Source organism: Arvicola amphibius, chromosome 5, assembly GCF_903992535.2.
Source record: "Arvicola amphibius chromosome 5, mArvAmp1.2, whole genome shotgun sequence".
NCBI lineage: Eukaryota > Metazoa > Chordata > Mammalia > Rodentia > Cricetidae > Arvicola > Arvicola amphibius.
Window position 1 is genome coordinate 72,856,837 of NC_052051.1, and position 15,415 is coordinate 72,872,251.

At 39.9% G+C, this 15,415-nt stretch overlaps 1 protein-coding gene across 2 annotated transcripts in view; it reads right to left on the bottom strand.

Moving 5' to 3' along the window:
• The window catches only part of Pamr1 (peptidase domain containing associated with muscle regeneration 1), a 94,784-nt gene that overhangs the window by 56,315 nt on the left and 23,054 nt on the right, over positions 1-15,415 (bottom strand). For both annotated transcript variants that reach the window (XM_038330481.1, XM_038330480.1), the window contains exons 2-3: positions 8,349-8,525; positions 1,891-2,019 (exon numbers count right to left, since the gene is read on the bottom strand). In XM_038330481.1, the coding sequence (XP_038186409.1) occupies positions 1,891-2,019; positions 8,349-8,525 (306 nt within the window). The remainder of the gene's footprint in view (positions 1-1,890; positions 2,020-8,348; positions 8,526-15,415) is intronic.

A 15,415-nucleotide genomic window follows, 5' to 3' on the forward strand; every position in this document is an offset into this window, starting at 1 on the left:
TAGAGAAAAGCCCACCAAGCCCCAGCCATGCACAAAGAGCTCTAGACAACTGAAGAAAGCTGGCCGTGGGAGAGGCGGTTTCCCTGGGGAAAAGTACACCAACGGATTGTCTAACGCCAAATGGTCGGCCCTGAAAACATACAAACAAGTGACATTATGCAGACTGAACAGGAAGAATATAGAAGATACATATCTGTATGCAATAATAGTTAGTTTTTTTTAAAAAAAGAGGCCACAGATTTGAAGAAGAACAGGGAGGGGTGTATGAGAGAGTTTGGAGAGAAAAGGGGGAATGGAGAAATAGTGTAATTAGATCACAATTTCAAAAAGATTCCTATATGACTCTTTATATCTGTAAAAATTGTTCACTTAACTGTGTTCTCAGAACACTTAGTTTAACCTGAGTTCATATCTCATTGTGTTCATATCTCATCCTTGGCAGGATAGCACCATGCCTGGTTTTTTATGCAGGTGCTAGAGATCAAACCCGAGTCCTAACGTTTACACGACAAGCACTTTCTTGACTGAGCTGCCTTTCTAGGATTTTCCCTAATTTGTTACTGAAAGTAGTTTAGCATTAGGACTTCTTGCTATCTTATTAAATAGAGGTATATGGAAAACATTCAAAATATCATATATGTATATGGCATTGGGCTTTCACTATCTCTAAGCAAAGCACTAAAGCTCCATGTGTATTTATTTTGTTTAATCAACTCTATAAGGTAAGCAGCATTCTTCCCTATTTTAAAGAAAAGGCAGCAATGTCATGGAGGCTAAATGACTTGCCCAAAGCCATATGAAGTTACATGCAGTCATTGCTTTAGCCCAGGTCTGTGTCATAGTAGAGTTTATATCCTGATCATTGTCCTCCCACACTGTCTCATAGAACAGCTGCCAAGGTGGAGAGTGGGCTATATCCTACAGCTGGCCTACCTGGGAAAAATGTACATGTCCCAAAATTCAATTTCCTAGCACCCAATTAAAGCGGCATGGAAGCTTTAGTAGACACCAGCACCTTAAAATGCACCCACCTTCTAGAGCTGTTACCTTCACGCTGGACTACAAACAAACCCGGCTCCTCCCCTGGCTATGCTGGAGTCTCCAACTACAACTGTTTGGCCTCACATTGGGACCAGTGGTCAGGTCAACATCAGTCTAAAACACCTTTGTAAACTGGGAATGTTGTTCATAGAACTGAAGCTGATCATCCTAACTGCTTCTGATTCCACTAAAAAGCAAAGCCGAACTGCTAAAATCACACAGCATGGGCATTGCTGTGGCTGCAGGCTCTCAGAGGACCTCAAGGCCAGCTGTCCTGGGGCCAGCCAGGAGACGTCTCCTGTTCTGAGAGGGGTGCTAGCTTTCTATTCTACTTTCAAAGATCTTTGAAGCTCAGAGAAGCATAACAAAGACTAATCCTCCCAGATCAAGTACTTTCCAGAAATTCCCTTCCTGGATAAAGTGGTGTGCTGGCAATTTGCTGTGGTTTCAAGAATTTAACCCAGAAGTTAAGAAATTTATCAAAGGAATTCCGATTTTAAATGCACTACAGATGACAACAGTGGAGCTTACTTTGCTGACTCCTGACCAAAGCCATCTCTCAAGTTCTCCTGGCATGGACACCGGGTGTGTAGTATATGGAACAGTTTGGCTTCACTTGAGCAAAAGGCAAACATGATAAGGAAGCTTCTGGAAACAACAATTCCAAATGCATATCCACTACCCACCCTCCATAGATGAAAACACATCTTTGATTCAACAGTCCTACCTACAAAGCCCTCTGGCTACAAGCTTTCCAAACTCAGAGTCCACCAAGAAAAACTTGGATTGTGTTGCAAGCTGGACCAGGCAAAGCCAGAGTTGCTGAGTGTGTGCAGGGTGTCTACTTACGCATGCAGTCTCCTCCATACCAGCCTGCTCTGCACTCTGCACAATAGAACCCCTTCACATAGAAGTCATCCAGAGTTCCGCCCCACGAGCCATTCCGGCAGCTCTTGCAGTTTTCAAAGATGGTACAACCTGAAACATTCCATAATATTAGATTCTGAGGTTTCTTGGGAAACAAACTCTCTGTCTCTCTCTCTGTGTCTCTCTGTGTCTCTCTCTGTCTCTGTCTCTCTCTGTCTCTCTGTCTCTGTCTCTCTCTCTCTCTCTCTGTCTCTCTCTCTCTCTCTCTCTCTCTCTCTCTCCTCCCCCGTCTCCATAGCTCTGTCTCTGCCTGGGGCATCTGAACCTGGAAAGACACCAAAGATATTAGGGGATCCTGCTCCTCCCAAGGAACAGGAAAATCACTGGGATTCAGGCAAGGAGTGTGGAAGGAAGGGGATTTAAGCATCTTCCTGATTAGCAGTTGTTGTTTTATAGAAAAAAATACAAAACAGCTTTAATTCAGGATGGAATCAGCTAGTGTGGTACTAGCTTTTGCTCTTTGCAAATTTATTTCATGTTTATCATATAACAGAAGATGCAGACGAACAAAAGAATTTATTTAAAGAAAAGAAAACAAGAACACCCAAAATGGTATCATCTGGAAAATTCTGTTAACACTCTTTCTTACACCTGGTGGCTGGGAATATAATCAAGGCCTAAATTCAATCCCAGAACCCAGGTTAAAAAACAAAATCTGGGTATGAGGTGTGGAGCTGTAATCCCAGTTTTACAGAGGCACAGACAAGCAGATACCTGGGGCTCACTGGCCAGCCCACCTAAACTATTTTGTAGTGATATTTTGTTTGTGCTCTAACAAATAAAGCTTACCTGAACATCAGAGCCAGCCACTAGCTAACCATGAAGGCCAGGCATTGGTGGCACACATTTAATCCCAGTATTTGGAATTTCATGCCTTTGAGCCCAGTACTTGGGAGGCACATACCTTTAATCCCAGCAGTAGGGACGAAGAAACAGGAAGTGCTATAACTGGGCAGAAAGAGGACTATAAGGCAGGTGGAGACAGGAGCTCGCTCCCCTTTCAGGCTGACGAGTTGGTGAGGTAAGAAGGAGCTGTGGCTTGCTCCTTTGTTTCTCTGACCTTTCAGCATTTACCCCTCTATCTGACTCCAGGTTTTTATTGTTAAGACCAATTTGAGTTCATGCTACACTATTGGCAAGTTCCAGACCACTGAGAGACCATGTCTCAAAAACCAAGATGGGTCATATCTAAGTAATGACAGCCAATGTTGTTCTCCGGCCTTTGAACACATAAACATATATGTATGCATGGGCATACATATACCTGAATACTTATGCACACACAAAATTAGACTTCTTCTATATATTATGCATTTTGTCTTAATTCATTTTTATTTACAAATGGTAAATACCTTTCTATTAAATATTCATCTATGTCATGCACTTTTATAACAAAATTACAGTATGAAATCAGACCCGCTGACTAGCTACAGTCTTGCCCTAGAAAGGTCAGGCAGGCAGCCTCAAGAGGCCAAGCACATTAGAGAGAGCTAAGTGTTGTTCAGATGTGGTTTGCCTCAAAAGCAAGGTCTCTTGAAGGGTTGAGGGAGCATGAGAAAAGGTAGAAATAATTTTTTCTATTTATCAAAACACAGACCTAAGCCCTGCCTTAATGCCCTCACCTGTCAAAATGTGATTAAATGGTATCTACCTCTCAGAATTGTTTAAAAATACATTACCATGTGTAAAGTGTTTGACACATAATAGTAAGTACTCTCAGATTGTGAACTCTTATTATGCTGCTTTCCCATAATTTCAACTGATTTATCCTTATTATTGTACACTCCACACCTAATGTTACCTGATATTGCCATTCTCTAACTGCAGACTCAAGCAAAGGGATATATCTTGATCTGCATTAAATCCCCAGAACCCAGTTTGGTGCTGAACAAAAATTATATTTGAATGAATGAGTGAATGACTAGTGAACTGTTGGAGATAGCCAAAGTTGGCTTGGGTTGACAACATGGTTCTTCACTTCGTGTGTGTGTGTGTGTGTGTGTGTGTGTGTGTGTGTGTGTGTGTGTATGTATGTGTATGTTTATGTGTGTATATATGTGTATGGGTGTGTATGTGGGGATGGGGGTGCTCTATATCAGTGGGACTCAAAGTCCTCTTGCTAATTCCTCCTGGCTTTTCTTTCTCTTTTACCAGAGAAGCCAAGTTGCTGATCTGATTAATGTGGTTGACCCATCCTCTGCCTCAAAACTGAGACCCAGTGGGCTCCCTGAACCTTCGAAGCTCACTCATATGTCACTGAGGAGGCAAATGCACTCAGAACATTTACTCAACGGCCTCGCTAACTCTGTTCCTTAGTATAGTTGCACATTAGGTCCTTAGGTTCCAGCCACAAAACCCAGCTTGGAGATGAAGGTGAGCCAGGCTCTGCAAGAAACACACTAGGCTGCTCATGGGTTGTCAAAGGAGCCACTGCAGAGCTGCACAGCCCAATGTCAACAAGCTATAGTAATTCACACAATGCAGTCATATGCAACTGAAGAAATGAACAGGATGGATCTTTCTGATGTGAAATATCTCCAGCACATATTGTTAAGAATAAAATACTACAAGATAGTTTGCAATGTTTATGTTATGTTGTCTTTTGTGTGGAATCAGGGAAGAGAAATAAAAGCATGTGCCTATTCCCTTGTGTTTTCAGATACAGAAAACAAATAACCTATCTAGATATCAGACAGGTGGCATAACACCAAAAAGGAAGCCACATCCATTGATTTTACAGTACAACATTTTGATTATACACATCTACTGGCGTGCACTCTAAAGTCAAGAGTAGCCATAAGGAATCATAACTGTATAAAGTGGGATTATGGGTGGTACAGATAATGCTGTTGTTATTTTTCACATTTATAGTATTCTATAAGATGAGGCAAATAAGGAATTACCTTAATATTTATAGGAAATGACTTTTCACCATGAGAAAAAAAATCAATGAAGTAAATAGCCTTGTACTGTTGTGTATGGACTTGAGCATTTGCGTGCTTTCTATTATTTCTTTAAAAAGAAGAGGTATAGAATAGATAATAGAGGGATTAGATACAGAGAATAGATAGATAGATAGACAGACAGACAGATAGATGATAGATAGATAGATAGATAGATAGATAGATAGATAATAGATAGATGATAGATAGATAGATAGATAGACAGACAGACAGACAGATAAATAGATAGATAGATAGATAGATAGATGATAGATAGATAGATAGATGATAGATAGATAGATAGATAGATAGATAGATAGATAGATAGATGATAGATAGATAGATAGATAGATAGATAGATAGATAGATAGATAGATAGATAGATAGATAGATAGATAGATAGATAGATAGATAGATAGATAGATAGATAGATAGATAGATAGATAGATAGATAGATAGATAGATAGATAGATAGATAGATGATAGATAGATAGATAGATGGATGGATGGATGGATGGATGGATGGATAGATAGATAGATAGATAGATAGATAGATAGATAGATAGATAGATAGTAGATATACAGACTGACCACACCTTTAAACCCAGCACTGAAGAGCTGAATTTTGTTTAAGAGCCTGAGCTACAAAGAGTAGCTCTCTTAAAAGCATTGGGATTTGGGCATGTAACACAATGGTAACATGCCAGGCACTCTGGGCATGATTCCTATCACTGCAAGTGTGTGTGTGTGTGTGTGTGTGTGTGTGTGTGTGTGTGTGTGTGTGTGCGCACACGCGCTCTAACAAATATCATACAAAGAAGGAAACTAAAAACTGATTACCTATTGTCTTGTTAGCGTTTCTATTGCTGTGAAGAGACACCATTGCCACAGCAACTCTTATAGTGGAAAGCATTTCATTGGGGCTGGCTTATAGTTTCAAAAGTTTAGTTCATTATCATCATGGCGGGGAGTATGGTGGTGGGCAGAGAGATTTAGTACTGGATACTGGAGAAGGGCCTGCTACATCTTGATCCACAGGCCAACAGGAAGTAGACTGAGATACTGGGCATGACTGAAGTATATATAAGACCTCAAAACCTGCCTCCGCAGTCACACTCCTCCTCCAACAAGGCCACACCTCCCAGTAGTGCCATTCCCTGAGTTTATGGGGCCCAATTACATTAATACTTACTACCACATCGATCAGCAAATGACAACCCAAAATTCAGAAATACCCACAGTACCAAGACTGTGCTCTTAGGATAAGAGTTTCTTGGAGAAATGACTGAATACAGATCTGGGCTGGAATGAATATATACATAATCTGAAAGACTTGTTCATGGTAGAAACCCAAGAAGCTTCTAACGCTTCTAAAAGACAAGGAGTAAAGACTAAAGGAACTCTCAGTACCCTAAAAGTGGGGTCATATGTATGCTAAAGAAGGTAATGATTGAAGCTGATAAACTTCGGATATAAACAAACTGCGGTTCCCAATGGCACACACTGAGGCTTCTTGGACCCCAATGATGGCTTCTCAGGGCTCAGAAAAGGAGTTTCAAAGCAGCCCTTCTTCCTTTGCATTGCCTGCCCTTCAGAGCAGCAGAGTGATTCTTGTGGGACAACCCTCCACTCTCCAGAGCCAGTGGCCACTCCCAGGACCTCAGAAGGAGGGACTGCAGATCTTGCATGCTGCCTGTAGGTTGTACCTTTCTTGCCTAGCACATGACTGACTGACACCCATATCACCTTATAGTAGCTGAGGCTACCCTGTGGTTACACAGTAAACAAACACAGGTCTCCCTCAAACTACTCAAAATCGTACAGACTGTGGCTAGTGTCCCATAATAGAGGAATCGTGAGGCATTGTTCAGTAATTTCTCTACAGACCCCTCTTGCCAGCCAGGAAGTTGGGTGGTTAAGGTGCCTTTCTGAAATCAAAAGTTCAGTGCTACCGAAGCTAGTCCTGCTTTGTTTTCAAAACTACCCTCTGTTTTTAAAAGAAGGGGGAAGACAAGAATGAAAGAAATTCCACCAGCACAGTTTTGATCTTTCATTCCTTCGCCTTCAGAAAGTTCACCGACAGCCTCTGTGTCCCCTTCCTTCTGACCTGTCCTGGAGGTTCAAGGTAAGCCTCCTGGGTTGGGGGCAGAGTGGGAGTCAGAATGTAAGACAGTAATAGTCCCTTGTTTTATTCTGGTAAATGCCCAGAGCCAGCCACAGCGGAAACACAGTGAGAGGCTCAGCCTCCATCGTCCATGCTTTCTGCTCTTCCCGCCCAGTTCCACTCCCCGATGACTCTCAGCCCTTTACCTAACTCTATCCAGCAGCCTTCTGACCTTCATTGCAGTGCCCATTAACTCCCTCCTGCCCTTCGTTCTGCCCTCCTTCAGATATTTTGCCCATCTATAGCTAAAGAGAAATTGCTTTTAACCTTTCACTAAAAGATCTCCAGCAGCCTGGATCTCACGGCAGGGCTTTGGCAAAGGCTCTTTTTTTATTCTGCTCCTGCTCCTCCTTCAAATTGCTCTCCCTTAATATCTTCTTGCCTGTCTCTCTTTGAACACGTCTCCCAGCACAAACTTGCTTTCCTTGATAGAGTGAGCTCCTTGGAATTCTTAAAACCTCATGCTTCCTCCTGATGCAGGTCCCTTGCACATTCTATCAACAGCTGAACCCTCCAGTCCCCCAGGTCCTCTTGAGACTGCTGCTTCCGTCTTCAGTACACACATCACATCACCTTGCTTAATAAGTCTTCATTGATCTTTCCTCTGCCTCACCCCATTCTCATCCCTGTTACCATGGTACCCTGTGCATCTCTACCACAGTCCTTACATAGCAACAATCATAGCTCCCTGTTCCCCACCTTCCCTATCAGGCTGTAAGCTCTGGCAATGTTGGGAATGTGTCTTTAAACAAAATGGCTAAAGAGATGGCTTAGTGTTTAAGAATGTATACTGCTTTTGCTGAGTTCAGTTCTGGCACCCATATCAAAGCTGCCTGTAACTCTGGCTCCAGTGGATGCAACATCCTCTTCTGACCTCTGTGGGAATACACACACACACACACACACACACACACACACACACACATAGTTAAATAAAAATTTAAAATCTAAAAAACAAAACAACAACAAAATCATCTCAAATTGTCATCTCCATAACTGCCTAAGGGCTACTCGGTCTGCTTGCTAAGTGAACGGATGAGTAGACAAACTCTCAGATGTACAACTAGATCATGGAAAAGAATACCAATTATATAGATAACAGATAAGATTCTTTTCCTTGCAGTCAGACTTAGCTGAGCTGTGTCACTCTTAATAACCCTTGCACCACAGCCCTGGATGGATGGCTGCTTGCTAGAATCCAGACGTCCACTCTGCGCCTGTCCATGACCTCAGATAATGTGATGATAACTTGTGGTGTCCCATTGCACACTCACCTGGGTGAATCAAGCAGGAGTCACATTCATTGTCCTCATTCCTGCAACACGGGATGGTGTAACCCACCACTTCCTTCTTCCCTGGGCAGACGCATTCAATCTGGTCATACTCACAGCACTCCCTACACATGATATTCCACTCAGCTCCAGGGCAGGCTTCGTTAATGACTGTGTACTCTGCAATGGAAAACAAGCAGGTGAGGCTAGGGACTAGTAGGCATGGGAAGACCCACAAACATTCCGCCGTTAGGAGCAACCTTGCCCTACCAGAGTGTCATCTTGTCTGAATGAGAGGCACTGGTGTAACCTCTTACCAGGTCAGTATGTCCAAAGTAAGGTGACCTACCCCAGGAGTATTCAAAGCCATTCCTTGGTATACATAAAATATTGGTTCTGTTTTTCATCTTATTTTTAATCTTTATAGAATCAAGCTTCAGGGGCTGTGGATGTAATCCACTTAGTAGAGTACCTGCCTAGCTAGTATGCATGGTCTTGATCCCCAGCACCACAAAAATGGGTGTGGCTCATATCTGTAATCTCCAGTGTTTGGAATGTGGAGGCAGGAGGGTTATGAATTCTGGGCCATCCTTGATCTACATAGTGAGTTCTAGGCCAGCCTGAACTACAGGAGAACTTTTCTCAAATAAAATTTTAAAGTGTGCTTCAGGCAAATACAGGTAAACAAGCAGTAAAATGTCTTTATAATCAATACACCAATACAGATTCCTTGTCTTTATAATCAATACGCCAATACAGATTCCTTCGGTTTTGAATTTGTTTTAGCTGTTTTAAAGACTGAAACCAAAGCACTTATTGCCAAACTGCGGTCCCTCCTGAGTCCTCATTTCTATTTTTCTTGAGATATATTTGGCTACTGCTTATAGATGCATGTGTTGCTCACTGCACAACACCAAGAGAGAACATTCTACTGCACGGTTGCATAGGACAACCTGGAAATGGGACCCATCAGAAAAGCCCAGAGACCACTATCTAGATGGGGCCTTTCAAATACAAGACGAGTGACCAAGTGGAAACTATGTCATTGCTTCCAAATTTGATTCTTTCATGATGCAGCATACCATAGCCGTAGAATCTTCAAATATAAAACCAACAGAGAAGATAACAAGTATCTTTATTAGAATGTTTGAGAGAATGTCAGGGCTGAATTCTTTAGCCCAACTTAGTACAACCAAGCATTCTTTCCCCAGACAAAAAGTATTTGTTTGTGGGTGGGATATTTTTTCTTTCATTTTTTTCATTTCTTTTTATATAGACCTTAAGTAAAAAAGAAAACCATCTGGCAAGATCTATAAGAGGGATTAGTTGGAAGCTGTACAGAGCAACCCAGGCTAAAAAACAGACCTGCTAGCTTGTATTTAGTCTTCTTGATTTTCTTCTTCCCCACTTTCCATTTCCAAAACTGTTGCATAAGACGATTTAAAAAGTGGGTCAGGTATTTGAAGAAGAAAGTGTATCTGTCTGGGCAAGGTTCCATGGAGCTTTCCCTAGAAACTGTCTGCAGGGATCCCCAGCATGCATTCTGCCTAGCAGCCGCTATGGCTTCAAGACCTTTGAATCTCATAGCTTAGCTCTCTGTTCTTTTCGTCCACATTTGAAAATTCCCAATGTTATGTCTGGCTTAAACTTGTGCAGGTCTTGAACACGATGTCACAGTCTCTGTAAACTCATGTGCACTTGTCCTGTGGTGTCTGAGAAACGCTATTTTCTTAAAACCATCCACCACCTCTGGTTCTTACAATCTTTCCAACCCCTCTGACATGGATCCCTGTGTACTGAGTGAGGGGCATGAGAAAGACATCCCATTCAGGGCTAAGCACTCCAAAGTCTCCCATTCTCTGCACTTTGTCCAATTTTGGGTCTCTGTGTTTATCATCTACTGCAAGAAAAAGCTTCTCTGATGAGGGTTGGAGAATGTACCGATGTATGTGTATAGCAATACATCATTAGGAGGGTTTTTGGTGTAAAATAATTATTATTTACATAATTTTATATAGAGAATATAACTGCTTTCTTTAGAACAAGGAAATTTATAGATGAAGGATATTGCTATTCTTTTGTCAAAAACTTCTTCAAGTAAGAAGTTGGTCACTTTCATTTAGAATAATATGGTGGTAAACAGAGGATATTAATATTTTTATCTATGTCTTTATTGTTTACCAACAATTAGACTTTTGAACCATGATTGGCCACTTGCTAAGATGTAAGTGATCTGGATGGAAAAAAAATCAAGAAAAAGAAAGACCTTTAATCACATCTTCTTGAAGATTTATAAAACAAATACCTTGCAACATATTTATATCATAGATCTTTCCGCCTTCTAAGCTAAGCACCCTGATTATGTTACTTTTTCCCAATATTTGTTTTGAAGCTATAATAGTAGCACAATTTGTTGACTAATTTGATTCTCTGTATGATGAATGTCCTTGTGTTCTTTATACTGTAAGTTGCATCTTGCCAAAAAATTATTTTATTACAGAATAACAAGAGACAGGGGTTAAAAATATAAATACTATGCAGGAATAAATTATAGTTTACTCAGTCACAGTAATCTAACCCAAGTAACGTTAAGAATAAAAGTTTTTCCAGAACATAAAATTTTTTTAATTTACAAAAACAGCATTGAAATTGCAATATGAATTACTCCCGTGGTTTTGCGACATTACTCACATGAAATAGATGCACACTTTTGAGAATTGTCTTCTAATTTATAGATCTTCCGTCATAACAAAAACGTTAAACCATGAACTTGCCTCTAAGCCACCGAATAGGAAGCACTCACAGCAAGTTTCAGCGAGTTAGCATCGCATCACTCTGAGGCTCAGAGTCCCATCCTCTTTTGCTTAGGAACATGAAAACTGGCCACCAGTCTATCAGTGCACAAAGATAACAATTACCTAGATATAAAAATACTTTCCAACTAAAATACATTCAAAATGGTGATAAGAGAATTTCATAACACTAAGTGCTCACATTAAAGAGAGAGAGCTCACGAGCATCTTTTTTGTCATTTTTAAATTGTTTTTATTGAGTTATATATTTTTCTCGGTTCCCCTCCCTTCCTTTTCTCTCCTCTTCTACCATCTCCCACGGTCCCTATGCTCCCAATTTACTCAGGAGATCTTGTATTTTTTCTACTTCCCATGTAGATTAGATCCATGTATATCTCCCTTAGGATCCTCTTTGTTGTCTAGGTTCTCTGGGATTGTGAATTGTAGGCTGGTTTTTCTTTGCTTTATGTCTAAAAGCTACTTCTGACTGAGTACATATTATATTTGTCTTTCTGGGTTAGGGTTACCTCACTCAATATGATGTTTTCTAGATCCATCCATTTTCCTGCAAAATTCAAGCTGTTATTTTTTTTTCTGCTGTGTAGTATCCATTGTGTAAATGTACCACATTTTCCTTATCCATTCTTTGGGCGATGGGGCATTTAGGTTGTTTCCAGGTTCAGGCTATGACAAACAATGCTGCTATGAACACAATTGAGCACATGTGTTTGTGGCACAATTGAGCATTCTTTGGGTATATATCTAAAAGTGGTATTGCTAGGTCTTGAGGGAGGTTATTCCCTAATTATCTGAGAAATCACCATATTGATATCCAAAGTGGCTGTACCAGTTTGCACTCCCAGCAGCAATGGAAAGGTGTTCCCTTTACCCCACAACGTCTCCAGCATAAGCTGTCATCAGTGTTTTTGACCTTGGCCATTCTTACAGGTAGAAGATGGAATCTCAGAGTTGTTTTGATTTGCATTTATCTGATGGCTAAGGATGTTGAACATTTCCTTAAGTGTCTTTCAGCCATTTTAGATTCCTCCATTGAGAGTTTTCTGTTTAGGTCTGTACCCCATTTTTTATTGGATTATTTTTTCTTTCTTGGGTTCTTTGTATATTTTGGAGATCAGCCCTCTGTCCAGTGGGGGGTGGTGAAGATCTTTTCCCATTCTGGAGGCTGTTGTTTTGTCTTGTTGATCATGTCCTTTGCTTTACAGAAGGTTTTCAGTTTCAGGAAGAACCATTTATTAATTGTTTCTCTCAGTGTCTGTGCTACTGGGGTTATATTTAGGAAGTGCTCTCCTGTGCCAATGCACTCAAGGTTCACTAGCATCTTAACAGCACACCTGAAATCTCTAGGAGAAAAAGAAGTAAACGCACCCAAGAGGAGTATACTGTAAGAAATAACCAAACTGAGGACTGAAATCAATAAATAGAAACAAAGAGAATAATACAAAGAATCAATGAAACTAAGAGTTAGTTCTTTGAGAAAACCAACAAGATAGACAAACCTTTATCCAAACTAACTGGAAGGCACAGAGAGAATATCCAAATGAACAAAATCAGAAACAAAAAGGGGAACATAACAACAGGCACTGAGGAAATCCAGAGAATCATAAGAACATAATTTTAAAAGCCTGTACTCCACAAAATTGGAAAATCTAATAGATAGACAATTTTCTTGATAGTCACCACTTACCAAAGTTAAATCAAAATCAGGTAAGCAATTTAAAATAGACCTATAACTCCTATTGAAGTAGAAGCAGTCATTAAAAATCTCCCAACCAGAGGGTGGTGGTGGTGCATGCTTGTAATCCTAGCACTCAGAGGCAGGCAGATCTCTGTGAGTTCAAGGCCAGCCTGGTCCATAGCATGAGTTCCAGGACAAGCCAGAACTTCTTTACAGAGAAACATCTCTCAAAACCATCCCTAACAAAGAAAATAAGGGCCAGACAGTTTTAGCATAGAATTATACCAAACTTTTAAAGAAGAGTTACCACCAATACTCTTCAAATTATTCCATACAATAGAAACAGAAAAAATATTGTCAAATTCATTTTTGAGGCCACAGTTACCCTGATATCCAAACCGCATAAAAACCCAACAAAAAAGGGGAATTACAGATCAATTTTCCTTATGAGCATAGATATAAAAATACTCTATAAAATATTTGCAAATTGAATCCAAGAACACCATGACAAGTAGTCTTCAACCAAGAGATGCAGGGATGGTTCAATATATGAAAACCAACAAATGTAACCCACCATATAAACAACACACATGAAAAAAACCCACATGATCATCTTAATAGATGCAGAAAGGGCCTTTGACAAAACTCAACACCCCTTCATGATAAAACTCCTAGAGAGTTTAAGGATACAAGAGACACACCTAAACATATAGCAAGCCTATAACCAACATCAAATTAAGTGGAAAGAAACTCAAAGCAATTCCACTAGAATCAGGAACAAGGCAAGGTTGGCCATTCTCTCCATACCTACTCAATATAGTAGCTCTATAGCTAGAACATTAAGTCAGTTGAAGGAGAACAAGGGTATACAAATTGGAAAAGAAGAGGTCAAAGTATCTTTATTTTCATATGATAGTATACATAAATCACCTAAAAATTTCACCAGGAAACTCCTACAGCTAACGAGCTCTTTCAACGAAGTGGCTGGATATAAGATTGACTTTAAAAAAAAAATCAGTAGCCCTTCTAAACCTAAATGCAACTGACAAATGGACTGAGAAAAAAATCAGGGAAACAACTTCTTTCTTAATAGCCTCAAATACTATAAAATATCTTGGGGTAACTCTAACCAAGTGAAAGACTTGAATGATAAAAACTTCAAGTCTTTGAAGAAAGAAATTGAAGAAGATGCCAGAAGATGGAGAGATTCCCATGCTCATGGATCAGTAGGATTAATGTAGAAAAAAAGCCATTCTACCAAAAGCAATCTGCAGATTCAATGCAATCTCCACCAAAATTCCAACACTGTTCTTTACAAACCTTAGAAGGACAATTTTCAACTTCATATGGAAAAACAAAGTTCCAGGACAGCTAAAACAATCCTGAACAATAGAAGAACTGCTGGAGGCATCACCATCCCTGACTTCAGGTTGTACTGTAGAGCTATGTTAATAAAAACCACATGGTACAAGCATATAAACAGACATATTGAACAGCAAAATCGAACTGAAGACCCAGACATTAATCTAAACACATCTAGACACATGATTTTTGATAAAGAAGTGAGAAACACACCCTGAAAAACAGACAGCAACTTCAACAAATGGTCCTGGTCAAACTGGATAGCTACATGTCAAAGAATGTAAATAGATCCATATTTATCACCTTGTACAAAACTCAAGTCCAAGTGGACCAAAGACCTCAAAATTAAACTGAGTTTAATAAACAAGAAAGTAGGGACTATCCTTGAACTCGTTGGCATAAGAGATGACTTCTTGAGCAGAATACTGATAGCACAGGCACCGAGGTCGACAACTAATAAGTGGAACCTCATGAAATGAAGAGTTTCTGTACAGCAAAGAATGCCATCATTCAGAAAAAAACAATAGCCTACAACGTGGGAAGAGATCTTTACCAACTCCAAATCCAATAGAGGACTACAATCCAAAATATATAAGGAAACTCAAGAAACTAGATATTTTAAAAAATCAAATAATCCAATTTAAAATGGGATACAGACATAAACAGGGAATTCTCAATAGAGGAATCTCAAATACCTGAGAAATACTTAAAGAAATGTTCAACATGCTTAGCCATCAGGGAAGTTCAAATTAAAATTACTTTGAAATTTCATCTTATACCTGTTAGAATGGCTAAGATCAGTAAGACAAGTGACAGCTCGTGTTGCAAGGATGTGGAATAGATAAATAACTCATCTATAGCTAGTGGGAGTGCAAACTTGTGCAACTACTATGGAAATCAATATGACAGTTCCTCAGAAAGTTGGGAATTGATCTACCTCAAGACCCAGCTATACTACTCTTGGGCACATACCCAAAGGACATTTCATCCTACCACCAGGACACTTGTTCAGTCATTGCAGTTCCTTGCTGCTGTATTCACAATATCCAAAATCTGGAAACAAACTAAATGTTCCTCAACAAAAAAAAAAATGGATGAAGAAAGGTATATGTACACAATGTAGTAACATTCAGATGTTTATAAAATGACATCGTGAAATTTTCAGGCAAGTGGATGGAACTAGGAAAAAAACCAATCCCAAGAGAGGTAACCCAGACCAG